We start from the raw sequence: 27,582 nt of genomic DNA, 5'->3' as shown, positions 1-27,582 counted from the left end.
TAACAGGGAAGACAATTAATCAGTGGAATTGCTTGCCTCCAGAAATTGTGGGTAGCTGCATCACTGGAGGCTTTTAAGAAAAGACTGGACAGCCACCTATCTGAAATGGTCTAGGGTCTCCTGCTGGAGCAGGGGGCTGGACTAGAAGACCTCCAAAGTCCCTTCCAGCTCTATTCTGATTGATTGATTGATTGATTGATTGATTGATATGGTCTAGGCTCTCCTGCTTGAGCAGGGGGTTGGACTAGAAGACCTCCAAGGTCCCTTCCAGTTCTATTCTGATTGATTTATCGATTGAAATGGTCTGGGGTCTCCTTCTTGAGCAGGGGGCTGGACTAGAAGACCTCCAAGGTCCCTTCCAGCTCTATTCTGATTGGTAGATTGAAATGGTCTAGGGTCTCCTGCTTGAGCAGGGGGTTGGACTAGAAGACCTCCAAGGTCCCTTCCAGCTCTATTCTGATTGATTGATTGATTGATTGATATAGTATCTCCTGCTTGAGCATGGAGTTGGACTAGAAGACCTCCAAGGTCCCTTCCAGCTCTATTCGGATTGATTGATTGAAATGGTCTTGGATCTCCTACTTGAGCAGGGGGTTGGACTAGAAGACCTCCAAGGTCCCTTCCATCTCTATTGAGATGGATTGAAATGGTCTAAGGTCTTCTGCTTGAGCAGGGGGCTGGACTAGAAGACCTCCAAGGTCCCTTCCATCTCTATTGAGATGGATTGAAATGGTCTAAGGTCTTCTGCTTGAGCAGGGGGCTGGACTAGAAGACCTCCAAGGTCCCTTCCTTCTCTATTCTGATCGGTAGATTGAAATGGTCTAGGGTCTCCTGCTTGAGCAGGGGGTTGGACTAGAAGACCTCCAAGGTCCCTTCCAGCTCTATTCTGATTGATCTATTGAAAAGTTTGAAAATGTTTGTTGGTCTACCACAGAAAAGGATGGGTCAAACTATCCTCCAAAGCAAATTGGTAGTAGATAAGAGTGAACATAATTTAAAGGTGGACTGGACTCTTGGGGTCGCGAAGATGACTCAAGACCGATGACATGTTTGACTCCTCCCTCCCTCCCTCCCTCAGTCTCAGTCCAGTCGTCTCCTCCATCAACCTCGCCAAATCAATTTTTTGGGAGGTGCTAAAGACCCACCCCCTTCCCAGGGTTTGTTGACCAATGGATATTTCGCTAAGGTGCGCATGTTTTCATCCTTGTTCTGCCCACATCTTCAATTCGGTGGGAAACACGGCGAGCATCCAATTCCGTTGGGGGAACCTCTAGCCGCGTGCTGACCCCTTTTTCATCCCGGCGTGTCTCCGGACATCCCATCTTTCGGCCTTCTCCCACCATTAGCCACTTTGCGGATGATGAAAAATCCCCGGGGGAAGAATCCAGAACCGGAATTTTCAGAGCGGTTTGAAATGAAACGGACTTTCCTGGTCTTTTGAATGCCTACACGCGTGCATTCCGACCGGATCCCTAAGGTTCGCTGGCGGTTCTCCGGCCAAAGGATGAGAGGTTGGCGGGAAACAGGGACCCCTCCTCGATCAAAATGCAGAAGTTTTTCCTGCCTTCTTCCTCTCTCCTCTTCATCGTCCTCTCCACCCTGCAGGGTAAAAAACTGATCAACGGTGAGTTGTTTTGACCGGTCTAAGAATCGAATCCCGCATCGGTCTCCGGGAATATTTTTAATTTCCTGTGTTATATTTTTCCCCCCCTCCCTCTTTTAAACCACGTTGGATTCTTAAATTCCCCCCACCCCACCCTCAAATGGCTGCATTAAAAATGATACAGGTGCCCTGAGTTACTTATAGTAGTAATAAAGGCAGGATAAAACCCTTAATCACTCAAGTCAATAAATTAAATGATTGTAAACTTCTAGCGCTGTGGTTCTTGTTAGCTGGTGCTCTGATCCCAATTTGATGTGGGGAAAATAGAACACAAGAATAACACGCATCATAAATAAGCACAGAATGCTCAATAAATGCGGCATAAGATGCTAACGTGAATTATTAACGTATCATAGATGGAGGACAGGTAGTCCTCGACTTACAACCGCAACAAAATCCAGAATTTATGCTGCTAAACGAGACATTGGTTCAGCGAGTTTCACATTTTATCACCTTCCTCGCGTGGTTGTTAAGCGAATCATTGCAGCTGTTAATTTAAGAGAGTTTCTCTCTCTCTCTCTCTCTTTGGACACAATGAGGGTATATCTGCTGGGGGAAAAACTCCGTACTGGCAACAGGAAAAGCATCTGGCCATTAAAACACTCTTCTAGCTCCATTCAGTTGCCCAGGCTCCACCCCGCAAGGGATTATGGGGTCGTTAAATGAGGATGATGAGTTGTTAAGAGGATCTGGCTGCCCCCGTCCAAAGGTCGCAAAAGGGGAATCTTGTGACCCCGGGGGATACTGCCACCGCTGTAACTATGTTGTCGCTTGCCAAGCGCCTGAAGTTTGATCGTGTGACCGTATGGGGATGCCCCGACCGTCGTAAGTGTGAAAAATAATCTTAGGTCACTTTTTTTGTTGTAACTACGGTCACTAAAATGAACTGTTGTAAGTTGAGGACTTAACTGTGCAGTTGTGGTTTTTTCCCGCCCCTCTGTTGTTTCTCTTCTGCTCCTTAGATCCATATAAAGCTGAATGTGTCCGCCGGGAAATGTCGTGCCACCCAAAAGCGATTTGCCAACTGGACAAAGTTTCTTCGGACTTTTATTGCCGTTGTTTGCCAGGCTACACCGGAGATGGGATCAATCTTTGCCAAGGTAAGCCCAGCTCATTGTTTTTTCTTCCACCTGTCCCTTTAGGGTGACTTCGGCAGCTTCCAAGGGCTGGGGACTTCAACTCCCAGCATTCTCCTCAACGCCCGGTGGAATTCTGGGATATGGAGCCCACCACATCACGGCTGGGAATTATGGTGGCGGGAAAATTCAGGGAACTTGTTCTGGGCTTGATGGAGAAAGAAGAAGAAAAGAAAGAAAAAAGAAAGAGAGAGAGAAAGAAAAAAATATCATCTATTTGTACTTTAAAAAGTAGCCTGCTAGAGACTTTTTCTGAGCTTAATGGAGAGAGAAAGGAGGAAGAAAGGAAGAAAGAAAGAAAGAAAGAAAGAAAGAAAGAAAGAAAGAACCCAACACAACAGAAAGGAAAGAAGACAGAAAGGAAAGAAAGGAAGGAAAGAAAAGTAGGAAAGAAAGAAAGAAAGAAAAAGAAAAAAATGGCATCTATTTGTACTTTAAAAAGTAGCCTACTAGGGACTATTTCTGAGCTTAATGGAGAGAGAAAGGAGGAAGAAAGGAAGAAAGAAAGAAAGAAAGAAAGAAAGAAGGAAGGAAGGAAGAAAAAAAGAAAGGAAGAAGAAAGAAAGGAAAGAAAGGAGGAAAGAAAGAAAAGTAGGAAAGGAAAGAAAGAAAGAAAAAGAAAAAAAATGGCATCTATTTGTACTTTAAAAAGTAGCCTACTAGGGACTATTTCTGAGCTTAATGGAGAGAGAAAGGAGGAAGAAAGGAAGAAAGAAAGAAAGAAAGAAAGAAGGAAGGAAGAAAAAAGAAAGGAAAGAAGAAAGAAAGGAAAGAAAGGAAGGAAAGAAAGAAAAGTAGGAAAGAAAGAAAGAAAGAAAAAGAAAAAAATGGCATCTATTTGTACTTTAAAAAGTAGCCTACTAGGGACTATTTCTGAGCTTAATGGAGAGAGAAAGGAGGAAGAAAGAAAGAAAGGGAAAGAAAGGAAGGAAGGAAAGAAAAGTAGAAAAGAAAGAAAAAGAAAAAAATGGCATCTATTTGTAGTTTAAAAACTTTTTTTAAGTAGCCTACTTGGGACTATTTCTGGGCTTTGATGGAGAGAGAAAGAAAGAAAAAGAAAGAAAGATAAAGGAGAGAAAAAAAGAAAAGAAGGAAAGAAAGAAAGGAGAAAGAAAGGAAAGAGAAAGAAAAAGAAAGATTGGCATCTATTTGTACTTTAAAAAAAAATTTAAACTAGGCCGCTTGGGACTATTTCTGGGCTTGATGGAGAAAAAAGAAAAAAAAGAAGAAAGAAAAATTTTCGGCGTCTATTTGTACTCTCTTAAAACTTTTAAAGTTGCTTGCTAGAGAACCGGAGGAAGCAAAGGATGGTATAAGGTCTCCTGCCTTGGGCAGAGGGTTGGACTGGAAGACCTCTGAGGTCCCTTTCCAGCACTAGAACTCTCTATGTTTCTATCGTGCCTCTTGAAAACAACTCCTTGATTACTGAATATTTTGGCAAGGTGAAGAAAAGGGATGGAGATACGTATCCGTCGTGCTGAAAAACGGTGAGAGTTTGCTTTGCTTCTTTTATTTTTTAAAGAATCCCCAAATTCACCCCCGCTTCTCGGTTTGCAGCCCCCGCTTTCCACGTCACCGTTTCTGATGCTTCCGTTTGTGACGAGATGGGCGAGCACGTGTGTCTCCTCTATGTGAAAGAGCCACCCGTCACTCTCCACGTCTCCGTCTCGGCTTCCGCCAACCGACGCCCGCCCAGCGTGATCTGGTACAAGTTTTACACCGGACAAAGCCCGCAGTTCCACAGGTAAGGTTGCTGTGGGAAGGCCGCGGGAAACAGGTCCCTTACCTGCTTTTGTTTGCGAAGAGCTAAGAGAGGGTATCTGTTAGGTATTTCCTGTTGTGGCCCGTCGGCCGCCAGCCCCTCCAGCGGCCAAATCAGAGGAGGAGAGGTGGGAGGGTCAGCATCCAGGCAACCAAGGGGGAAGAGGGAATGGAACTGCAGAGAGAGACAGAGGGGGAGCCTGGGCCGTCCGTCAGCCCTCTGATGGAGAGTCAACAGCCCCCAGGTCTGAGGTGGCTGATATAGGAACAGCTATGTTCAGTACTTGATGTGTGGATGCACAGAAGGCAGAGGAGAGGAGAGCAGTGGAAATCTATGGGACGGTCCTTGGGACGGGAGAGCCACCGCTGCTAGTTGAAGCCTCACCCTAGCTCTGGGGATCAAAGGCAGAGGGTGGAGATGATTCATTTTCTGGCTGGCCAGACTTGTTAGCCTACGGTGGCTCTTCCGTCCCAAGGACCGGCCCATAGATTTCCACTGCTCTCCTCTCCTCTGAGAGAGAAACTTTTTGCCCGGCTGCCAGCGCTCCTAATAAAGGAATCGTCGTTGCTTCAACTACAGAGGGTTTGTCGTGTTTGGGGAGCTGGGTGAGAACATTTACTAGGGAATTCTCAAGGTACAGATAGTGCTCGACTTACGGCGGTTTGTTTAGTGACCGTTCGAAGTTGCGACGGCACTGAAAAAAGTGACGTGCGGCCAGTTTTCACGCTTAAGATTGTTGCGTGTGGCATTCCCAGGGTCCTACGATCAGAATTCAGACGCTCGGCAACTGACTCATATTTATGGTGTCCTGGGATTGTGGGAATCCCCTTTTTGACCTTCTGTCGAATTGGGAGGCCAGAATCGCTTAACGACCGTGTTGCTCATTTCACAATTGCAGCGATTCCCTTAACAGCGGAAAGGAAGGTCGTAAACCGGGGCCAAAAATGTCTCACTTAGCAACGTAAATTCTGGGCTCAATTCTGGTTGTAAGTTAAGTGTCAACTCGTAAAGCATTCCTGGCCTGCTCTCGAGTTGCCATAGGCAGGAGGGGAGGGGGCAGAACTGACGGAGCAGCTCCGCCACAACCGGAAGCCCATTCCACGCCTGCCTTTCTCAAGGTTGTATCTCAGGTCAGCCAGGGAGAGGCGTGTTTTCTACAGCCGTGATTTATGACACACCCTGAGAGGAGGGGAGGCTGCGGGGGAAACGGGGTCATAGTTGAGCCGTCAATTACGTGGGGTCAGAGCTGGCTTCACTCAGTACGTGCTGACATGTTGCTCCTCATAAATGACTGGATTTCTTTTGAAACTTGGCTTGAGGCTCATGAGTTAATTAGGGCATCTGTCTGAACCCGACACTAAGGGCAACCTGTACTTTCTTTTTACAGACCGTCTTTCTTCCTTGCAGCTACCGACGGCGGTTGGGATCCGTGGGAAACCCGACTCGGAGGATAAGGGTGGGCAGCCGAGGCCGTATCCTGACCCTCCTATCGATACAAGACGACGATTTTTACCCCAACCTCTTCTGGGCGGAAGTGAGGCTCCATGCCCTGATCTCCAGAAACCTAGGAGCTGAAGCTTACGATGTAACCCCCTTCCAATTGTTAAACCCATCGGGACTGAGATTCTATTTCGCCTTGGAGGGAGCGCCAATCGGTAAGATATGGAGTGAGGGGTGAGGAAAGCACACTCCTGCACGGTAGGCAGGGCAAACCAAATTCACAAGTGTAGAATAGGCAAAAAAAAAAACCTTTGTTAATTGACTGTGAATTCTGCTCCTTCACATCCAGCAAAGTCTTTCAAGGGAGGATTTACGGTCACAGACCTTATCTGGCTTGGAGAGCTGCCAGGCTGATCTCTGCAGAACTTGGCCAGGAGTCTCGGAGAGTCACGAACCAATGAAGTGAACTAATGGTCTCCTGCAAACTCCACTCCCCTTTCGCTCCTTTTTTATTTCCTCCGGGAGGGGCCATTCATCGTCCCCCCTGTGGCCTTACTCCCAAGTCGACCCCTGATACACACACACACACACACACACACACACACACACACAGAGGTGTGTGTGTGTGTGTGTGTGTGTGTGTGTGTGTTCCAGCATAACTCTGGAATGCCTTGAGCAATTTCAACCAAACTTGGTACACAGATGACTTACTCTCTGGAGACAAATACTGTGAGGGGTAAGACACCCCTAACACCCCTCGGAATGTGTGTTCTGTTATGATACAGCCTGTTGTGCCTTTACATGGCTTCTACTGTACTTCCATAAAATGACTTCTACTGTACAGTGCAGTGGAGTTGCAGCTTCACAGTACTCCACCAGGGGGCTCCCTCTGGTAAGGGGGAAAATCCAACCTTAGAAATTAATGTTTGGTGCGGACATTTCCCCCGCCCCCCCATAAATAAATACCCAGACAAATGTTGGATTATCACCTAGTATAGAATATAGAACAGGATAATTATATATATATCAGCCATAAGGATATGGCTAGCTGATGAGAGCTAAATAGCTTGAAATAGATCTATACTAGTCTTCCTTTATTTATTTATCAGCACAAATAAAAAAACACACACACACACACACACACACACACACATATATATATATGATTTTCCTCCTTCCATTCTCGTCTAACCAGAGTTATTTCCAAAAGGGGATGAGCCCCTTTCTTTCCCCTGACGTGTTTCCGATCAATCCAATGGGAACATTGAGAGATTTCTTTGTTCCTTCTCCTCTTTATTTTTTTTTTCGTTTTGGGAAAAGAAGTTGGACCCTTTCTGGAAGGAGATACAGCCGTCCTCCGGTTGCCCGAGTCCCTTCACCTCTCACCTTCCAGCTTCGTTCAGTGGATCAAGGAACCACGCCCACTGACCTTGTTGGACAACCAAGCCATGGTCATCGCCGAGGACGCGGAAAAGATGGAGATCAGCGGTTTAACGTAGGCTAGCTTGCTTGCCCTCCGCCAGTAAAATAAGCATCGGGTTAGCCCGTTAGTCCTAGGCATAAAAAAAGAATTAAGGGGCAGGGGGAAATGACTTGCCTTCCTGAACCTGTTGTGGCCCAGCAGGAGCCGTTGGAGCTGCCACCAGACTCCGACAGCGAGGGGCCCTCTGAGTCGGCTCTGGAGGATGTGGAGGACCCTGGACAGGGTTCCGACTCCGAGCAGGGCGCAGAGAGGCTGGTTGGCCACCATGTGGCGCCTGAGCCTTGGACCAGTGGGGAGGAGACAAGGGAGAGTGAGCCGGAAGCCAGCAGTGAGTTGTTCCTGGATGCACGCCATCGAAGAGCTAATAGGCGTCAGGAGCAGTTGCGCAGTTACAGGAGGTGATTGCACTCAGCTGGTGGTCATTAGGCTCCTCTCCAGACTATAAAAGGGCTACTTGTGCACACGCCCCTCTTTGCAGAAGTCAACACAGAATCGAATGTCGGAGAACTTTGTGTGAGTTTGGCAGGCTGGATTTAACCAACTTGGGTAAAATATTCCAGACTTTGACAACATAGAAAAATTGATTTTTAAATAAAAAAAAAATTAAAGCAATTGTAGTATAGTTCTTTACTTAGCAATGAAGACTTACTAAAACAGCTCCACCAGGACAGGAGGAGCACAGCCTTCTGTATACAAACCAGGAACAAACTCCACACTCGCTGTCACTGATGATGTTACCTAGTGAGGTAATGAAACATTTGCAAGCAAAGAACCTCGATCAGAGGGCCTCAAGGACTCCACAGAAGCAAATCCAAAATAGAAAATGAAAACCCTCATCTCCCTTTCTGTTTGGGGTAGATAAAAATAAGAGTTCTTTTTCTGCCCGTTTCAGAAAATCCTCTGCACGCCTTTTCTGTTGTTTTTCCTCTCAGGATTGGCCAATACCTGCTATGTTTCTCCCCCACCCGCTCTCTTTCCATCCTGCAGGGAGGCCAGTTTTGGCTACATCCGAGCTCTGGTTTACGATTTCCACTCGGAGGTTCCTGGACGTGTTTTGGTGGCCGAGAGACTCTTCTTAATAAAGAAAGGTAGTGGGTTTTTTTCTCTGCGTGTTTAAGTTCATGGACAAGGTCCTTATTTAGAATAGAATGGAATGGAATAGAATAGAATAGAAATTAGAATAGAATAGAAATTAGAATGGAATGAAATGAAATAGAATAGATTAGAATAGAATAGAGATTAGAATAGAATAGAAATTGGAATGGAATGGAATAGAATAGAGAATACGGAATGGAATGGAATATAGAATAGAGTAGAATAGAAATTAGAATAGAATAGAAATTAGAATTGAATTGAAATTAGAATAGAATGTAATATAAAATAGAATATAGAATAGAAAGTAGAGTAGAATAGAATATAGAATTGAATAGAATGGAATGGAAAATAGAATAGAATATAGAATAGAATATAGAATATAGAATATAGAATATAGAATATAGAATATAGAATATAGAATATAGAATATAGAATATAGAATATAGAATATAGAATATAGAATATAGAATATAGAATATAGAATATAGAATAGAAATTAGAATAGGCTAGAAATAAGGAAAGGGTAATTCAAACCTGGTTTCAGTATGGACAGCTACAGGCCAGATGGAAAAAAGACCAGAAAATTGGTATTATGCAAAATGAGGATAATTTAGTAAAACAAATTAGGGACCAGAGTCAAATGCATATAAAAAGGTTATATAATATATTGATAGAAACAGATTCCGAAACAGAATAGGCTAGAAATTAGAATTGAATTGAAATTAGAATAGAATGAAATATAGAATAGAATATAGAATAGAAAGTAGAATAGAATAGAATAGAATAGAATAGAATAGAATAGAATATAGAATGGAATGGAATGGAAAATAGAATAGACTAGAATATAAAATAGAATAGAATTATAGAATATAGAGAATAGAACAGAACAAAACAGAACAGAAATAATTAGAATTAGAAGGGAATAGAGTAGAATAGAATAGAATAGAAATTAGAATAGAATATAGAATAGAATGGAATATAGAAATAGAATAGAATATAGAATAGAATAGAATATAGAATAAAATGTAGAATGGAATATTGAATAAAATGTAGAATAGAAATTAGAATAGAATAGAACAGAAGTAGGAATAGAATAGAATAGATAACAGAGTTGGAAGGGACCTTGGAAGTCATCTAGTCCAACCCCCTGCTTAGGCAGGATACCCTACACCACTCCAGCCAAATGGTCCTCCCATCTCTTCTTAAAAACTTCCAATGTGAATCTTGGTTTAATTTGACCATGCAATTTTGATTTGAGGCTCCCCTGAGACAAAGAAGAAACAGGCCACGTTGCTTCTATTTCAGACGTCAGCAAAACCTGCGAGGGACGCTCAGAAGACAGGAGTTGCCGTTGCAACCCGGGGTTCGAAGGAAGGGGTGTGCATTGTGTCGGTAACTTTTGAGCTTCGTCCCTTGGTAGTTGCGTGTTTGTGCGTGCGTGTGTGGGTGTAGGTGTTAGGCACTTGCGAGAATGGAAATCTGCAACGGTTCCCGAAGTAGGTTTTGTAACCGAAAAGGAGAATTTAAAATGACAGGGAATCCATGAAAGGGTTGAGCTGAGTGGATCCCCTAGCAAATTTTTTTAAAAAAAATCCATCAGTCAGAGAGCCTGTGGATTCTCCAGCAAAGGGATCCCAGATGGGTAATCTCTCAGATCGAAAGCAGCAGAAGGATAGGCAAAGCAGGGAGAGGGGCTGAGTTATATACAGAATGATTGTACTTTGGTTATTTATCCTTATTATTATTATCGTTCTTTAAAAAGGTGAAATCACGGCCATTGGTCCAGTGACTGGGATTTAACCTTTTAAAGATACTTTTTGGCCTGGATGGTGGAATCTTCGTTTATCCCTTCTTTTTTGCTTTTCAAGAGGATAATACGTTCAGAATACTAGCCATACTCAGGATCACATTCAAAGTATTCAAGTTTAGTTCTTGCGATCATAATGCAGCCGGATTTATTTTTTTGTAAAGAGTGTAATTTTTCTTCTCTCTCTCTCTCTCTCTCGCCTTTCTTCCTTCCTTCTTCCCTTCCACCTTCCCCTTTTTTACCTTCCCTTCCCTTTTCTCCTTCGTTTCTCCTTTTCTCCCGTTCTTCTTTGTCCCTTCTCCTCCTCTTCTTCCACTATTCCTTCTCCTCCTCCTCTCCCATTCCTTTTCCCTTTCTTCCTTTTCCTGTTCTTCCTTTTCTCCTCCTCCTTCTCCTCCTTCCCTTTCTTCTTTCTCCCTTTTCCCATTCTTCCTTTTCTCCTCTTCCTCCTCCTCCTCCTCCTCCTCCTCTCTTTCTTATCCTCCTCCTCCTCTTCTATTCCTCCTCCTCTCCTCCTCCTCTTCCACTATTCCTTCTCCTTCTTTCCCATCTCTTTCTTCTTTCTCCCTTTTCTCATTCCTCCTTTTCTCTTCCTCCTTCTCCTCCTCCTCTCCTCCTCCTTTTCCATTCTTCCTCCTCCTCTCCCATTCCTTTTCTCTTTCTTCCTTTTCCTGTTCCTCCTTTCCTCCCTGTCCTTCTCCTCCTCCTCTCCTCCTCCTCTTCCACTCTTCCTTCTCCTCCTCCTCTCCCATTCCTTTTCTCCTCCTTTTCCCGTTCCTCCTTTCCTCCTCCTCCTTCTCCTTCTCCTCTTCTCCTCTTCCTCTCCTCTTCCTCTTCCACTATTCCTCTTCCTCTCCCATTCCTTTTCCCTTTCTTCTTTCTCCCTTTTCCCATTCCCCCTCCTCTTCTCCTCGTCCTCTCCTCCTTCCCTTTCTTCTTCCTCCCTTTTCCTGTTCCTCCTTTTCTCTTCCTCCTCCTCTTCTTCTCCTCCCCCTCCTCCTCCTCCTCTTCTCCTCTCCTCTTCCTCTCCCATTCCTTTTCCCTTTCTTCTTTCTCCTTTTTCCCATTCCTCCTCCTCTTCTCCTCGTCCTCTCCTCCTTCCCTTTCTTCTTTCTCCCTTTTCCTGTTCCTCCTTTTCTCTTCCTCCTCCTCTTCTTCTCCTCCCCCTCCTCCCTTCCTCCTCTCCTCCTCCTCCCTTTCCCCCCTCCAATAGACATCAATGAGTGTGAGAGGGAAACAACCCAGAGTTGCTTGGCTGAGGCCACCTGCACCAACACCTACGGCTCGTATTTCTGCCGCTGCCCCCGGGGCTCAGAAGGAGACGGCCTACTCCGCTGCATAGGTAGGGAGAGATTTTTCTTCCCACGAGGGGTCAGTGAGTTTGTGTAAGTCTTAGGGCGACCTGTATGTGATTGTGGGTTCCATTTTAATGTTGGATTTTCCCCCTTACCAGAGGGAGCCCCCTTGTGGAGTGCTGTGAAGCCGTTACCACGGCAACTCCATTGCGCTGCACAGTAGAAGCCATTTACGGCAGTACGGTAGAAGCCATTTAAAGGCACAACAGGCTGCATCTTAACAGAACGCACCCTCGGAGAGGTGCTAGGGGTGTCTTACCCCCCACAGTATTTGTTTCCAGAGAGTGAGACATCTGTGTACCAAGTTTGGCTGAAATTGCTCCAGGCGTTCCAGAGTTATGCTGGTACACGCACACGCAGACACACACAGAGTCATTTAGGTAGATAGATAGATAGATAGATGGATGGATGGATGGATGGATGGATGGATGGATGGATGGATGGATGGATAGATGATAGATAGATAGATAGATAGATAGATAGATAGATAGATAGATAGATAGATTTTTCTGTGTTCTCAGACATCGACGAATGTACGAGAGGCACCCACAACTGCAACCAAGACGCGCTGTGTTTGAACACCCTGGGCTCCTATGTTTGCGCCTGCCAGAGCGGCTTCGTGGGTGACGGCTCACGCTGTATAGGTAAAGCCCCCACTCCCACTCTGGTGTAAATGTCTCTAGGGTGGGGAAAATTTGCACTGGAACGAACCCAAAAGCTCTGAGCATGTTCAGCTAATCCTCAACTTACAACACTTCATGGAGAGAGACCGTTCAAAGTTACGACGGCACTAAAAAAAGCGAGTCATGATTGTTTTTCACACTTAACAATCATTGCAGCATTCCCCAGAGTCACGTGATCAAAATTCAGAGGCTTGGCAACTGGCATGTATTTATGACAGTTGCGGTGGACAGTGGTCACGCAATCGCCTGTAGTGACCTTTGACGAGCCAGAAATCCGGATTCACTTAACAACCACGTGGCTCATATAACAGCTGCAGGGATTTGCTTAACAACTGGGCAAGAAAGGCCGCAAAACGAGCTGCCAAACTCGCTTAGCAGATGTCTCACTCAGCAACAGAAATTTGGGCCCTCCCTTGTGGTCGTAAGTCGAGGATCATCCGTACAAAGTATGACCGCCAGGGAGCGCCCAAAATTTGTGACAAATCAGTGAAGCGGGTTTCGCCCCCGTTTTACGACTTTCCTTGCCCCATTGGTTTCAGCGAATCCCTGCTAAGTTAAATTCGTCACGCGGTTGTTAAGTGAATCCGGCATTTCCCCCCCCCCTTGACTTTGCTCGTCGGACGGTCGTGAAAGGGGAGCGGAACACTGCAGCCGTCGTAAACGTGAACACGTTTCCAAGTCTCCAGATGTAAAATCCCCGGACCGTGCTTGAAACGGTCGCAAGGGTGAAACCAAATGGTCCTAAACTAGGTTTTTTTTTCCAGTGCTGTTGTAACTTCGAATCGTCGCTGTTCTGACCCCCCCCCCCCTCGTCCCACACCAAAACACTCCGAGCCAAAGATACTTTACGGAATTTATTAACAGACAGACAGGTCCTTGGCAGCAAACCGGCACAGATAAGCCTTGGCAGCAATCCAGCCTGCCAAGCTCACAATACTGTTTGTTTATGTTTATGTTTATTTAATTTGTATGCCGCCCCACTCCCGAGGCGGCTAACAACCAAAGGAAGGGGCGGATACAAATAGGACAGAAGACAGACAGAGTAAAAACAACAACAGTCATAACGATTCAAGTGGGGCTGGAAATTCATCAGCCCCAGGCCTGCCGGAACCACCAGGTCTTCGTGGCTTTGCAGAAAGCCTGGAGGGTGGTGAGGGTCCGGATCTCCACGGGGAGATCGTTCCAGAGGGCCGGAGCAGCCACAGAGAAGGCCCTCCCCCGGGGATTTGCCAGTCGGCATTGGCTGGCAGATGGAATTCGGAGAAGGCCTAATCTGTGGGATCTGATCGGTCATAGGGAGGTAATTGGCAGGAGGCGGTTCTCCAACATTCGTTAATGCGTTGACTTCTGTAAGAGGGGCGTGTGCACAAGCAGTCCTTTTATAGTCTGGAGAGAAGCCTAATGACCACCAGCTGAGTTCAATTACCTCCTGTAACTGTGTAACTGTTCCTTATGCCTATTAGCTCTCCGGTGCCGGGCATCTAGGAACAACTCCCTTGGCTCCTCCCCACTGCTGACGTCCGGATCACACTCCCTTGTCTCCTCCCCACTGGTCCAAGGCTCAGGCGCCTCCTGGTGGCCAACCAGCCTCTCTGCGCCCTGCTCGGAGTCGGAACCCTGTCCAGGGTCCTCCACATCCTCCAGGGCCGACTCAGAGGGCCCCCACGCTGTCGGAGTCTGGTGGCAGCTCCAACGGCTCCTGCTGGGCCACAACACTCGCTAAGCAAAGTGTCACGCGCTACCTCTGGGGTTTCTTTTCCCCTCTCCCCGCCTAGCCAAGAGCACCTGGTCGCCGTGGTCGCCGTGGTCGCCCTGCTCCGTCTCTTGCGGCCTCCAAAACCAGTTGCGCATCCGCGAATGCACCCACGAGGAGAGCGGGATGCGCTGCTTGGGCCCTTCGGCTGAACTCAGGGGCTGCCCCAACCTGCGGCCTTGTCCCAGTAAGTCCATTTCCTTTGCCGTCCAGACGATAATTGTTAAAACGTCAACATTTTAAGTATCGTTCCGCTTACGGGCGTCGCTTTTCGGCAAAGAATCGTGTGGCGTTACAGGCCGTCCTCAGGACTTATGACCGTAATAGGGCTTGGGGTTTCCCTTCTTGAGTGGGGTGAGGTCGTAAGTCGTGTCGTCATGGCATGACCGGACCTGATTTTGCGACCATTTTGCGGCGGCCATAAAGCGATTTGCTGCGATCGTTTGAGGGTGTTCGGGTGGTCGTTAGGCAAATCGCAAGTTACTAAGCGAAACCAGTGTGTCCAGTTTGAAAAGGAGGTTGCAAAGAGCTAGCATGGGAAGGAGACGCACATCTCTCCTTCGTTTAACCACAGTGATGTGGATGGTGGCTTATGGCTGGTTTTCACTTCTCGCCCTGCCGTATTTAGGCAGGGAGTCCTCGACTTACGACCGTTCGTTTAGCGGCCGTTTGAAGTTACGACGGCCCTGAAAAAAGTGACTAAGGACCGTGTTTTACACCAAGGTTAAAAAAAAAAGGTATTTACAACCGTTTGCACGATCAGCATTCAGACACTTGGCCACTGACTCGCATTTATGACGGTCTCAGCTTCCCGGGGTGTGTATGTGTATTGCCCGGTCCCCTTTTTGTGACCTTCTGACCGGCCAAGTCAAGGGGGAAGCCAGATTCGCTGAACAACCGGGTGACTGATTTAACAACTGTGGTGATTCGCTTAACGACAGTGGCAAGAAAGGTCATAAAACAGGACAAAACTCACTGCACAACAGAAAGGTTGGGCGCCGTTGTGGTCGTAAGTCGAAGGCTGCCTGCCTGTTCTGTTTCAATTGGTCCCGGATCCCCCAATCAGTATTGCTTCTGTTTCTGTCTACCCTTGTCTCAGTGGACGGCGCCTGGTCGGTGTGGTCCCCTTGGTCGGTGTGCCCGGAGACGTGTTCGGGGATCAAGAAACGGGTCCGGCTATGCGACAGTCCTCCCCCTTCCAGAGGAGGTCTCTCTTGCAAAGGGGAGAAGGAGCAACTTGGATTATGCCCCTCGAGCCACTGTGCCGGTATTTAATGAGGACTAGCAACTGGTTCATCCTTTCAGAGATATTTCCTGAGTAGATCCCTCGGTCCCTTCAACAGGGAAGGAGTTTCTAATCCTCATCTCTTTTGAATGACCCCATAATCCCTTGCATCGGGGTGGAGTCTGGGCAACTGAATGGAGCTGCGGTATTTACTGGCCGTCTGCCCTTCCCGTCACCAGAGCAGGGTTTTTTTGTTCGGCAGATATATTCTCCTCGTGCCCAGAGAGAGAAATATCCGCCTTTACCTAGGATCGAACTCACAGCCTCCTGATTGTGAGGCGACAGCTCCACTTCTAGACGCTCCCCCCTCTCCTCCCCTCACCCCGGGATTGTGGGATTCACAACTCCCCATCGTCCCACACTGGGAAGGGTCCGAAAATTGACATCTGAAACTTGCCGTTTTTCCAAGCCACGTCTGGGGAGATTAAATTAAAGTTTGTTCTTTGCCACAGTGGACGGAGCGTGGTCTCCGTGGGCCTCGTGGACGCCCTGCCCGGTCTCCTGTGGATTAGGAGTGGTACGGCGGTCACGGCGGTGCAACAGCCCTTCCCCGAAACACGGAGGAAGGAACTGCAGCGGTCACGGCTACGAAGAAGGCAGCTGCGGGTTTCCGGTGAGGGACCCCCTACTAGCACTAAGACCCCCGTTCTTGAACCAAGCAGACCGAGAAGGAGAACTCCATTTGGTCTCCTTTCTCTCTGAGTGTGGAAAGGGAGCAGGGTCACATTTATTACGGTTGTGGTTGCCATTAATATGATTTTATTCATGGAACATGAAACTCAGCCAACTGAACATTCAAAGGTGCATCACAAATACTATCGAATGGGGTTAATGGTTGATAGAGGTTGCTGCCAGCGTCCTAGGTATCAACCAAGGACCTTCTTAAAATAATCATCTTCTTCTCCTCCTCCTCCTCCACCACTATTCCTTCTCCTCCTTATCTTCCCTCTTCTCCTCCTCCTCCTCCTCTTCCTCTTGTTCCACTATTCCTTCCCCTTTTTATCTTTCTCTCCTCCCCCTCCTCCTTCTCCCCTCTTCCCTCTTCTTCTCCTCCTCCTCCTCTTCCTCTTGTTATTATTATTATTTCTTTTATTCATGAAACATGAAACAGCCAACTGAACATTCAAAAATGCATCACAAATACCAGTGACTGGTGCTAATGGTTGATATGGTTTTCTGCCAGCGTCCTAGGTATCAACCAAGGACCTTCTTAAAATAATCATCTTCTTCTCCTCCTCCTCCTCCACTATTCCTTCTCCTCATTTTCTCCCCTTCTTCTTCTCCTTCCTCTCCTTCTCCTCCTCCTCCTGTTCTACTATTCCTTCTCCTTCTTAGCTCCTCCTCCTCCACCCTCTTCTTCTTCTCCTCCTCCTCCTCCTCCTATTGTTATTATTATTATATACTTTATTCATGAAACATGAAACTCAGCCAACTGAACATTCAAAAATGCATCACAAATACCAGTGACTGGTGCTAATGGTTGATAGGGGTTGCTGCCAGCATCCTAGGTCTCAACCAAGGACCTTCTTAAAATATAAGATGTTCTGAGTAGCGAAATTTTTTGCAGTTCCACTGGTGTTATGGCAGGAAGCTGCAATTTGTGGATGTGTTTTGTAAAATTCTTGGACATGGTGCCAAGCACCTCAATGACAGTGGGTATCACTGTCATCATCATCATCATTATGTGGTTAATCTTTGGTGAGATTCACAGCCTTTGGGGCTGGTTGGTAGCTCAACAGCTCGAGTCCTAACCAAGGACCTAGGAACTGTTAAGGTAACGTCGGAAGATATAAGCTGTTCCAAGTAGGGCGGGTTTTTTGTAGAATCAGAAAGTCTGACAAATTTAGAATTTCCAAATAGCGAGGGAGCCCTTTGGGTATTGCTCCAAGGGCTCCAATTACAATCGGGACAACACACGATTTCTTTTTCCACAGTCGCTCAACTTCAATTTGCAAGTCCCAGTACTTTGTGATTTTTTCTTGCTGTTTATCTTCAATCCGTGCATCTCCAGGTATTGCAATGTCAATGAACCATAATTTTTTTCTTTTCAACTATTGTTATGTCAGGTGTGTTGTGGGCCAAGTGCCTGTCAGTCTGGATTCTGAAGTCCCACAAGATCTTGACTTTCTCAATCTCTAAAACCTTCTCAACCTGATGTTCCCAGTGGTTTTTGCTGTACTCAAATCCAAACGTTTGGCATAATTTCCAGGGAATGATCTTAGCAACGCGGTCATGGCATTGTAGGTAGTCGGTTTGTGAAATTTTCCTGCACCCACTGATCAAGTGGTCGACTGTCTCGTCTTTCTCATTACAGAGGCGACATTTGCTGTTGGTGGTAACATGTTGAATTTTTGCCTTCATGCAGTTTGTGGCTAAGGCTTGTTGTTGTTGTTATAGTCTTTTATTCATTAAACATGAAATCCAGTCAACTGAACGTTTAAAAAATATCACAAGTATCTTCTTAAAACTTTTTATTGTTGTTGTGATGTTATACGATGGTGATGATGAGGATGATGATTCTTGCAGGAGGCCCTCTGCCGATTCCTAGCCAAGCCTTCTGACTCCATCGTACCTGGGAAACTGATTCAATAACAATACCAGACTCCCAAAAGTGAGTATTTGCCGATCCATCCGGAAAACCCCAAAATAATGTCTGAACCCTTGCAGGAATCCCAAGTGGCCTGGAAGAACCACCTGGAAAGATTCTCAAAGATTCCAAATAAAGGATAGATTTGCAACAAACCCGGGCGCAAAGAATATTTTGAAAGACCCTTCTTTTAAAAAAAATTTAAATTTGTTAATAATCGGCTCCCGGCAGGAGAGGGGCATTGCACGAGATATCATGAGTAGCTGATGCGATTTTTGCCAAGGTGACGGCGCTTTGGAACGACGAGAGGTATATCCAGCAGGATGGGACTCGTAGTCGTCGGGGCAACTATCAGAGGCTGAGAAAAGGATGGTGGAAAGTACCTGCCCCCCCAAAAAAAAACTAGGAGCAGCAAAAGCTTAATTGATGAAGACTGTGATTAAAATACGATGGCTGTTGGACCAACGCCTCCTTCCTTTTTGGTGAGTGGCTGTTTTAAAAAAAATAATAATTTGCCTGCCTTGGTTTTTGAGTTTGAACCTTTTCCAAGGGAAAAGTCATTCAGTTCTCCTGCATGTAGAAAGCTAGCGTTTCAGGATGTACTTTACCACCTTGATATCTTTTTTTTATTTTTTTTTTAAAGTATGTCTGGATGAAGTAATTCTTCAAAACACTCCTAGGCTCGGTTGATTTAAAAGTTTTCTTTTTTAGAAAAAAAATGAAATAAATGTTTCTCACAGTTTTGTTTCTGGATCACCTCACCTCCATTTTGGATTCTCTGGGTTGCTTGGACTACATCGACCATCGTCCAGTTCCCAGCAGCCATTCTGGCAGGGAATGATGGGCTGTGGTTGAAAACAGTGTTTCTCAACCTTAGCGGCTTTAAGATGCAGGGAGCTCAACTGCTTAAGGATTCTGGGAGTCGAAGTCCAGACATACTGGCTGGGGAATTCTGGGAATTGAAGTCCAAATATAGTGACTGGGGAATTCTGGGAATTGAAGTCCAGATATAGTGACTGGGGAATTCTGGGAATTGAAGTCCAGATATAGTGACTGGGGAATTCTGGGGGTTGAAGTCCAGACATACTGGCTGGGGAATTCTGGGAATTGAAATCCAGACATACTGGCTGGGGAATTCTGGGAATTGAAGTCCAAATATAGGGACTGGGAAATTCTGGGAATTGAAATCCAGACATACTGGCTGGGGAATTCTGGGAATTGAAGTCCAAATATAGTGACTGGGGAATTCTGGGAATTGAAGTCCAGATATACTGGCTGGGGAATTCTGGGAATTGAAGTCCAAATATAGTGACTGGGGAATTCTGGGAATTGAAGTCCAGATATAGTGACTGGGGAATTCTGGGAATTGAAGTCCAGATATAGTGACTGGGGAATTCTGGGGGTTGAAGTCCAGACATACTGGCTGGGGAATTCTGGGAATTGAAATCCAGACATACTGGCTGGGGAATTCTGGGAATTGAAGTCCAGAAATAGTGACTGGAGAATTCTGGGAGTTGAAATCCAGACATACTGGCTAGGGAATTCTGGGAATTGAAGTCCAAATATAGTGACTGGGGAATTCTGGGAATTGAAATCCAGACATACTGGCTGGGGAATTCTGGGAATTGAAGTCCAGATATAGGGACTGGGGAATTCTGGGAATTGAAGTCCAGACATACTGGCTGGGGAATTCTGGGGTTGAAGTCCAGATATAGTGACTGGGGAATTCTGGGAATTGAATTCTGGAAATAGAATTCCCCAGTCCCTATATTTGGACTTCAATTCCCAGAATTCCCCAGCCAGTATGTCTGGATTTCAATTCCCAGAATTCCCCAGCCAGTATGTCTGGATTTCAATACTGGCTGGGGAATTCTGGGAGTTGAAGTCCAGATATAGTGACTGGGGAATTCTGGGAATTGAAGTCCAGACATACTGGCTGGGGAATTCTGGGAATTGAAGTCCAAATATAGTGACTGGGGAATTCTGGGAGTTGAAGTCCAAAAATAGTGACTGTAGAATTCTGGGAGTTGAAGTCCAGACATACTGGCTGGGGAATTCCAGGAGAACCCGTTTTAAAAAGTTGCTAAGACGGAGAAATACTGCTTTGAAACACTTGGAACAATTAGCGTTAGTGTTAAATATTTTGGCTGCAGACAGTCAGAAATATTTGCTCAGGGATGTGGAAAACAAGATGCATTTATACAAAAGGGATTTTTTTTTTATCCTCCCCATAGAGGGAAAACAACATTCGAAATACATTTATTATATTACCGAAAGAAGAAGAAAAAAGCCCTTACAAAAATAAGAATTATTATTATTTTTTTGTTCCTCAAAAAAAATCATTACAGCAAAACAAACATGTTTGACCACTCAGGGGGAAAAAAACAACAACTGAAGTCCTCTCTGATTCTCGGGGTCCCAGTGAGATCTTCTAAACCAGGGGCATCCAAACTTGGGAACTTTTAAGACTTGTGGACTTCAACTCCCAGAATTCCCCAGCCAGCTGGCTGGGGAATTCTGGGAGTTGAAGTCCACAAGTCTTAAAGTTCCCACGTTCGGCCGCCCCTGCTCTAAACCGAAGCCAGCATTATTGTCTGAATGATCATCCAGAAAGAGGCGGATATATTTGCTACGTCCTGAGCCAGAACCCTCCAAAAGCCATGAATTCCAAACAACTTTAAACTCTTCGCTGTGTTATTTTATACTACAGGAAGTCCTTGAGATACGACCACAATGGAAGCAGAGGGGGGGGGGCGGGATTGCTGCCGGTTCGTCCCGGATCGAGCGAACCGGTAGGAGCACCAGCGGGAGGCTCCGCCCACCCATACGCTTCAGCGCATGCGCAGAAGCATCACGCGCCCGCGCCCCGAACCGATAGTAACAACATTGGCAACCCACCCCTGAATGGAAGCCAACATTTTTCTGTTGCTAAGTGAGACAGTTGTTTCAATGGAATTTCGCCTCATTTCCTTGCCACGGTCGTTAAGTGAACCTGGCCCCGTTATCGACTTTTGGAAGCTGTGACAGTCATAAACATGAGTCGGTTGCCGAGTGCCGGAATTTTGGATCGCGTGTGAACCCCGGGGACGCTACGATGGTCGTAAGTGCGAGAAATGGCTCTCAAGTTCCTTTTTTCCCAGGGCCGTCGTAACTTTTTTTCTTGTTTGTGGGAGAAAATATCAGTCTGGCGCAAATGTGAGCTTTTTGGACACTTAAGGCCATGGTTTTGAGAAGTTGTGGGGATAATAAATCAGTTTTTTGAAGGATTTAACGCTGCGCTATCCTAAAGCAGAGATTCCTAGGCGAAAAGATAATTCTCCACCTCTCCTACTTTCTTCTACGCGGCCTTCAAGCAAATTTAAAAAACAAACAAACCCAGAATCAACCATAGTTCCCCTTCAAGCAAACAAGCCAGCTTTCATGGCTTCTCCCTAGGCTATTTTTGCATTTTAAATTTTGCTGCTAATCTTGGCTTACCTAAAAGTCTTCGCTAGTTAATACTGTGGCCGGGGGGGGGGGGGGAGGCATTTTTCTTACTCCCACGACATAAGAGAATGAAAAGGGTTTTCTTTTTTCCTTTTTTTTAAAAAAAAAAGTAAAGTGCTTTTAATTGGATTTCTACTTGGCTGGCGTGATTCGATCTCGGGATCCGGGCTCGCAAAGCACAGTTCGGGGATGCTTCTCCCAATTGACTGGGAGAATTAGTTAGACAATGAGGAAGTCCTACGGGTAAGAGAGATGGGGAATTTGAAATCACCTGGAAATGTGTTTGTTTGCGAAACAGCCAGCTGTTTCAACACACACACACACACACAAACACACACACACAAACTCCACAACAGCAACAAGACCAATTCTGCAAGCAAATAAGCCAAGCTGTTGTTCGGCTGAGATGCGTTGCGTTAAAAAATGTAAAAGGAACAATTTTTAAAAATCAATTCAATCCTGGAAAATCTAGATTTTTTTTTTTTCCCTGCCAGAAGCAACTTGGAGCACGGTTAAATTTGGACTTTGAAGCATCTTAACTTAAAAGTTTAAGTTTAAAAAGTTTAAGTTTAAAAACAACTTAAAAGTTGAAGGAAAAAAAATTGGTGGGGGGTCAGAGGACCAACTTCCAAAATTAACCCAACCTTTTAAAAAAAAATTACGATCCATTGTATTTACTCTCAGGACTGGCAAAAGTGGGGTTTTATTTTTACGCTTTCTTACTCTAAAGATTTTAAACAGGGAAGGCAATTTTTTCTTCTTCTTCTTTTTAATCTTAGCTATTCCCCCCACCTCCCTAAAATGTGTGTATACCATTTCCCCCCCAAAAAAAAATAAGACCGACTCTTATATTATTATTTTGCTTCAAAAGATGCATCGTGGTTTATTGTCTGGTTAGGTCTTATTTTGGGAGAAATATTGTACTTCCCTGTTTCCCCGAAAATAAGGCCTCCCCGGATAATGAGGGCAATCGGGCTGTTGAGTGCATGCGCTAAAATAAGCCTCCCCCCCCAAAAAAATATTGCAACACAGCAGCAGCCACGGGGTGACCCCGCTCGTCGCCTTCTGCACCTCCAAAATAATAAGACCTCCCCGAAAATAAGGCCAAGCGCTTATTTCGGGGATCAAAAGAAAATAAGACCTCATCTCATTTTCGGGGAAACACGGTAATTGCGTCCTTAATCTTAACTGGGGCTTATTTTTGGAGTAGCGCTTATGAGCATCCTGAAAAATTCACGCGAGGGTTTATTTATGAGTCTTATTTTCGGGGAGACAAGGGGTTAAGTTTGCATGTAGGTGTTACGTACAGATTGCTGTCTTGCGTATTGTGGCTGACCCACAAATCCGATGTCCCCTAAATATTCCTCTTGATTTTATCGTTAGGCGGACTGAAGCGGGATTCTTAGGCAGCGAATTGTAGGAAAATGTGGTGTCCATAAATGACACCCCTTTCTCTGAATCGCAACCCCATCACGCAAGCACAAGTGTCTTCTGCAACATAGGAAATGTGACTTCGGAGTTCATGGGAATGCACATAATTTTTTAAAAAAACCCGTTACCTTTATGGAGATCGGATGTTCAGTTTAGGAATGGGAATCCCCCAAGCTGACATTATCCCTTTGGCTGTACAAATAATTTGGGAGTTGCAAGTTGCAAAGTTTTGTGGATTTCCAATTCCTGGAATTCCCGCCATTTGCGGCTGACCGGGGAATTCTGGGAGTTGAAGTCCACAAGTCTTAAAGTTGCCACGTTTTCTGGACTTCAACTCCCAGAATTCCCCCATTTGCTGCTGGCTGGGGAATTCTGGACGTTGAAGTCCACACATCTTAAAAGTTGCCAAGTTAGGAGACCCCCCTGGAATAGACCCCAAATGGTCAAAATCTCGGTGGTCGACAAAGCACGTCCACCTTAAAATAGCTTACATAAACCTTACAACAGTGATTAAATACAGTTATGTACAGCGTATGTCTGCTCGAGCAGAGCAAAGAGTGAACCTAACTAATAGAAATGTCACTTGGATTTGTCGAGCAACTTATACACAGCTTTTCTGTTGTGGTTGTTTTCAGTCTACGTAGCACTGTAGAAAAACACTTTTTGGCAGTCCGTTAAGGGAAGGGATGGGGGTCGGGACCCTTCATTTCTAAATCCTTTTCAACCAAAAAAGGGGGGGGGGAAATTGACGAGCGATGAACCTGTTTTTCGCGGGAGAAGAAACGTCGGCCATCGCGGGAGGAAAAGTTGAGGATTGTTCAGGATCGAAAACCAGCCCATCCTCTCCTGTCCTTAAGAGCGCAAAATTGACGTCGGGGAATTCGGGAAATACGAAATGCAAGTTTTCATCGATTTTCCCCGTGTCTGCTGGTTCTGATCCGTTGCACTTTTGCACGACAATGTCGACAACGTACGAAAGGGAAATGTTAAATTCTCGTCAATTTCCCCCCGAGTTTGCCGCTCTTCCCTTCTGCAACAACTTCCTAAACCAATGTACGAAAGTACGACCTCGCCGAAAGCCCACCGCCGCAACCTCTCCGGAATACTTTTTTTTGGGGGGGTGGCTTCAGCCTGGTGCCCAAATCGACAGGCCGGCTGGCTTTGCCCCCCCGGATCCCTCCCCGCCCCCCTGGATCCCCTTCAGTTGATTTCCCCCTCGAGAAATTCCTCTTTGATGGACTGTTTGCGGGATTTGCAATCCGGCAGGTCGAAGCCAAAGTCCGCCCATTCGTCGGATCCGCTCCGGTTCGGGATAGTGATGGTGTGGCGGACACGGAAGTGCACGGCCTCCATGACGCGCTGCCGTTGGAGCTCTCCGGAAGTCCCGATGGAGATGGTGGCGGCGTTGCTGCTGGAGCGGAGGAGCTGCTGCCCGCCGTAATCGTGGCCCTGCTTCAGATCCTGGAGGCCCCTCCAGATGATCATGCGGTATTGCTCCGGGATCTTCAGGGCTGCGAGATCCTACCGAGAGACGGAAGGCGTGGATTAACTCTGAAGGGCCAGATCTCCATCCTGTGGGGATCTTGTGGCACTTCCTGAGCGGGATGGTTTTCTTGCAGGACTCAAATAGGTCATGTCATAACTGAGGGTGGGCTGATGATGTTGCTTAGTTGGGCAATGAAATGTCTTCAAGAAAACCACCAAGCTCAGAGAGCACCAAGAACCTCCTCCTCCTTCTCCCCCACTCCCTTTTTACACTGATGCTGTTAGCTAGTTGGATAATGAAATGTCTGCCCTAAGGACCCCACAGTCCTCCTCCTTCTCGTCCTCCTCCTTCTCCTTGTCCCCCACTCTCTTCTATGACTGATAATGTTACCTAGTTTGGTCATGAAACGTCTCCAAGAAAACCACCAAGCTCAGAGAGCACCAAGAACCTCCTCCTCCTTCTCCCCCACTCCCTTTTTACACTGATGATGTTAGCTAGTTGGATAATGAAATGTCTGCCCTAAGGACCCCACAGTCCTCCTCCTTCTCGTCCTCCTCCTTCTCCTTGTCCCCCACTCTCTTCTATGACTGATAATGTTACCTAGTTTGGTCATGAAACGTCTCCAAGAAAACCACCAAGCTTAGAGTGCAGCAAGGACCCTACATTTCTCCTCCTCCTCCTCCTCCTCTCCACAACCTTCATTCCCATCTAGCACTGATAATGTTACCTAGTTTGATTATGAAACGTCTGCAAGAAAACCACCCAGCTCAGAGAGCACCGAAGAACCCCACAGTTCTTCTCCGTCTCCTCCTCCTCCCCCTCCTCCCCCTCCTCCTTTCCCATTCCCTTCTTACACTGATGATGTTACCTAGTTGGATAATGAAATGTCTTCAAGAAAACCACTAAGCTCAGAAAGCACCGAAGAACCCCACAGTCCTCCTCCTCCTCTTCCTCTTCCTCCTCCTTGTCTCCCACTCTCTTCTAGCACTGATATTGTTACCTAGTTTGGTCATGAAACATCCGCAAGAAAACCATCCAGATCAGAAAGCACCGAAGAACCCCACAGGTGCTAAGAGCCGAGGTGGCGCAGTGGTTAGGGTGCAGTATTGCAGGCCACTTCAGCTGACTGTTATCTGCAGTTCAGTGGTTCTAATCTCACTGGCTCAGGGTTGACTCAGCCTTCCATCCTTCCGAGGTGGGTAAAATGAGGACCCGGATTGTTGTTGGGGGCGATATGCTGACTCTGTAAACCGCTTAGAGAGGGCTGAAAGCCCTATGAAGCGGTATATAAGTCTAACTGCTATTGCTATTGCTATTGCTATAGTTCAACCCCGAGCCACAAATATTCTGTTCAAGAATATTTGCAAGAAATAGAAAGAAGGCAAACAAACCTCCCTTCCTCCTCAAGCTTCCCCCCCCCCCATCTCCAAATTTATTCTCCGGCCTCCTGACCACAAGAGCTGCTTTCACCGGTGGGGGGGAGGGGAGAAGAAGGAAGATGTTAGGGGGGAAAATGGAAAAGCGGAAAAGGCAGCTTGTATTCATATTTGCAACCAGATATGAATTTAGTGGGGTTTTAATGGGGCCAGTCCTCGGATGCGGAGGGAGAGAAGCCCCAGATGGCAGGAAGGGAACATTTGAAAGGGAAATAAATAGCTTGCATCCGGCTGGTGGGATACAGCCAGTTCAAACTGGCTGGCCTCGCCCCTCCCCAGAGTCCACGCAGGGGCTGCACTTATCTGGCATGATGAATGGGCCTGCATGGTGACTCTGGGGAGGGGCGAGGCCAGCCAGCCCTTCCAAATCCCGTTTCGGCCAACCAGTTCGAACGCAGGCCCATTCATCATGCCAGATAAATGCAGCGCCTGCATGGAGGCTCTGGGGAGGGGCGAGGCCAGCCAGTCCTTGGTGAAACAGATGCAAAATTAACAACCAAAATTCACCCGAACCGGTTCAAACTGGCTGAATCCCACCAGTGCGATGCAAGCCAACTTCCGGTAGTTCCAGAAGTCAGGAAGCGGGCCTGTTTCTGGCCTCTGGAGCCGGGGAGAGATTGTTTTCGCCTTCCCGGAGGCTCAAGGAAAAACCTCCGGAGCCTGGGTGGGGGGGTGCAGGAGTCCGAGTAGGCCACACACCCCTGGCCACGCCTTCCCAGCAACCGGGCAGAGAACTGGTGGCTGAAATTTTTCAACCCCACTTGGGATCCCGCCCCCCACCTCTCCATCCCCGTTGATCCCTCTGTGACCCACCTCGCCACCCCCACAAGCAGGAGAAGGTGTATTATTTACCTCCAAGGTCAAATTCTGCAGGTGATAAAGCGTCTGTAAGCCTTGGGAAGTGAAATAATCAATGCAGTTCGAGCATCCTATTCCTGTTAGAAAGCTAACAGAAGAAACACATTTTTTAATTTTCAATGCTAGATCAAATCCTGAGGTTTTCTGCCATCAAGGTCACCGCACCTGGAACCACATTGGGGTCCCATCCCTGGATCAGTAGATGTCAAAAGAGACAAGAGGGACTGCCCCCCCCACACACACACACCCGTACCTGACAAGGCTGGGGTCTGGGTTGTAGGGTGGGGGTGGCGTGCAGTGGGAGCTGGAGACCATGGGCTGCGAGGAGTGTGCCCCGTTCATCTCTCCATTGGACTGCATGGCGTGGCTGTTGAGCATAGTTGGGCCTGAGATCCAGGAAAGAAAACACGATAACATGGTAAGTTTACAAATTCCTTGCAATTACAGAATAGAATAGAATAACGGAGTTGGAAGGGACCTTGGAGGTCTTCTAGTCCAACCCTCTGCGTAGGCAGGAAACCCTCCACCACTTCAGACAAATGGTGGTCCAACATCTTCTTAAAGACTTCCAGTGTTGGAGCTTTCACTGCTTCTGGGGGCAACTTCTGTTCCACTGATTGATTGTTCTCTCTGTCAGGAAATTTCTCCTGAGTTCTAAGTTGCTTCTCTCATTGATTAGTTTCCACCCATTGCTTCTTGTTCTACACTCAGGTGCCTTGGAGAATAGCTTGACTCCCTCTTCTTTGGGGCAACCCCTGAGATATTGGAAGACTCCCATCATGTCTCCCCTGGTCCTTTAATTAAACTAGACACCCCCAGTTCCTGCAACTGTTCTT

General features: G+C 46.5%; 2 protein-coding genes across 6 annotated transcripts; one reads left to right on the top strand and one right to left on the bottom strand.

Annotated features, from left to right (window-relative positions):
• The first annotated feature begins 825 nt into the window (after window positions 1–825).
• On the top strand, window positions 826–18,802 carry LOC116523696. 5 transcript variants are annotated; one of them, XM_032238828.1, is made up of 14 exons: window positions 826–1,624; window positions 2,626–2,763; window positions 4,357–4,543; window positions 5,969–6,216; window positions 7,322–7,496; window positions 8,472–8,572; window positions 9,885–9,971; window positions 11,600–11,728; window positions 12,263–12,385; window positions 14,200–14,364; window positions 15,277–15,444; window positions 15,915–16,075; window positions 17,989–18,073; window positions 18,333–18,802. In XM_032238828.1, the coding sequence occupies exons 1-13, from the start codon at window positions 1,546–1,548 to the stop codon at window positions 18,052–18,054; spliced, it is 1,827 nt and encodes a 608-aa protein (XP_032094719.1). In that variant the 5' UTR covers window positions 826–1,545; the 3' UTR covers window positions 18,055–18,073; window positions 18,333–18,802. The 5 variants fall into 5 exon arrangements, with proteins under 5 accessions (XP_032094719.1, XP_032094720.1, XP_032094717.1 ...); XM_032238829.1 differs by lacking the exon at window positions 17,989–18,073 and having other exon boundaries at window positions 18,130–18,802; XM_032238826.1 differs by having other exon boundaries at window positions 17,989–18,802.
• Window positions 18,803–24,166: 5,364 nt separating this feature from the next.
• TP73 (tumor protein p73) lies at window positions 24,167–27,124 on the bottom strand. Its single transcript, XM_032238815.1, has 3 exons — window positions 27,000–27,124; window positions 26,741–26,834; window positions 24,167–24,487 (listed from the first exon to the last, which is right to left on the bottom strand). Exons 1-3 carry the CDS (start codon window positions 27,122–27,124, stop codon window positions 24,167–24,169), a joined length of 540 nt encoding a protein of 179 aa, XP_032094706.1.
• Window positions 27,125–27,582: the final 458 nt, after the last annotated feature.

Source organism: Thamnophis elegans, unplaced genomic scaffold (genome assembly GCF_009769535.1).
Source record: "Thamnophis elegans isolate rThaEle1 unplaced genomic scaffold, rThaEle1.pri scaffold_93_arrow_ctg1, whole genome shotgun sequence".
Classification (NCBI taxonomy): domain Eukaryota; kingdom Metazoa; phylum Chordata; class Lepidosauria; order Squamata; family Colubridae; genus Thamnophis; species Thamnophis elegans.
This window is presented reverse-complemented; position numbering and strand designations above follow the sequence as displayed.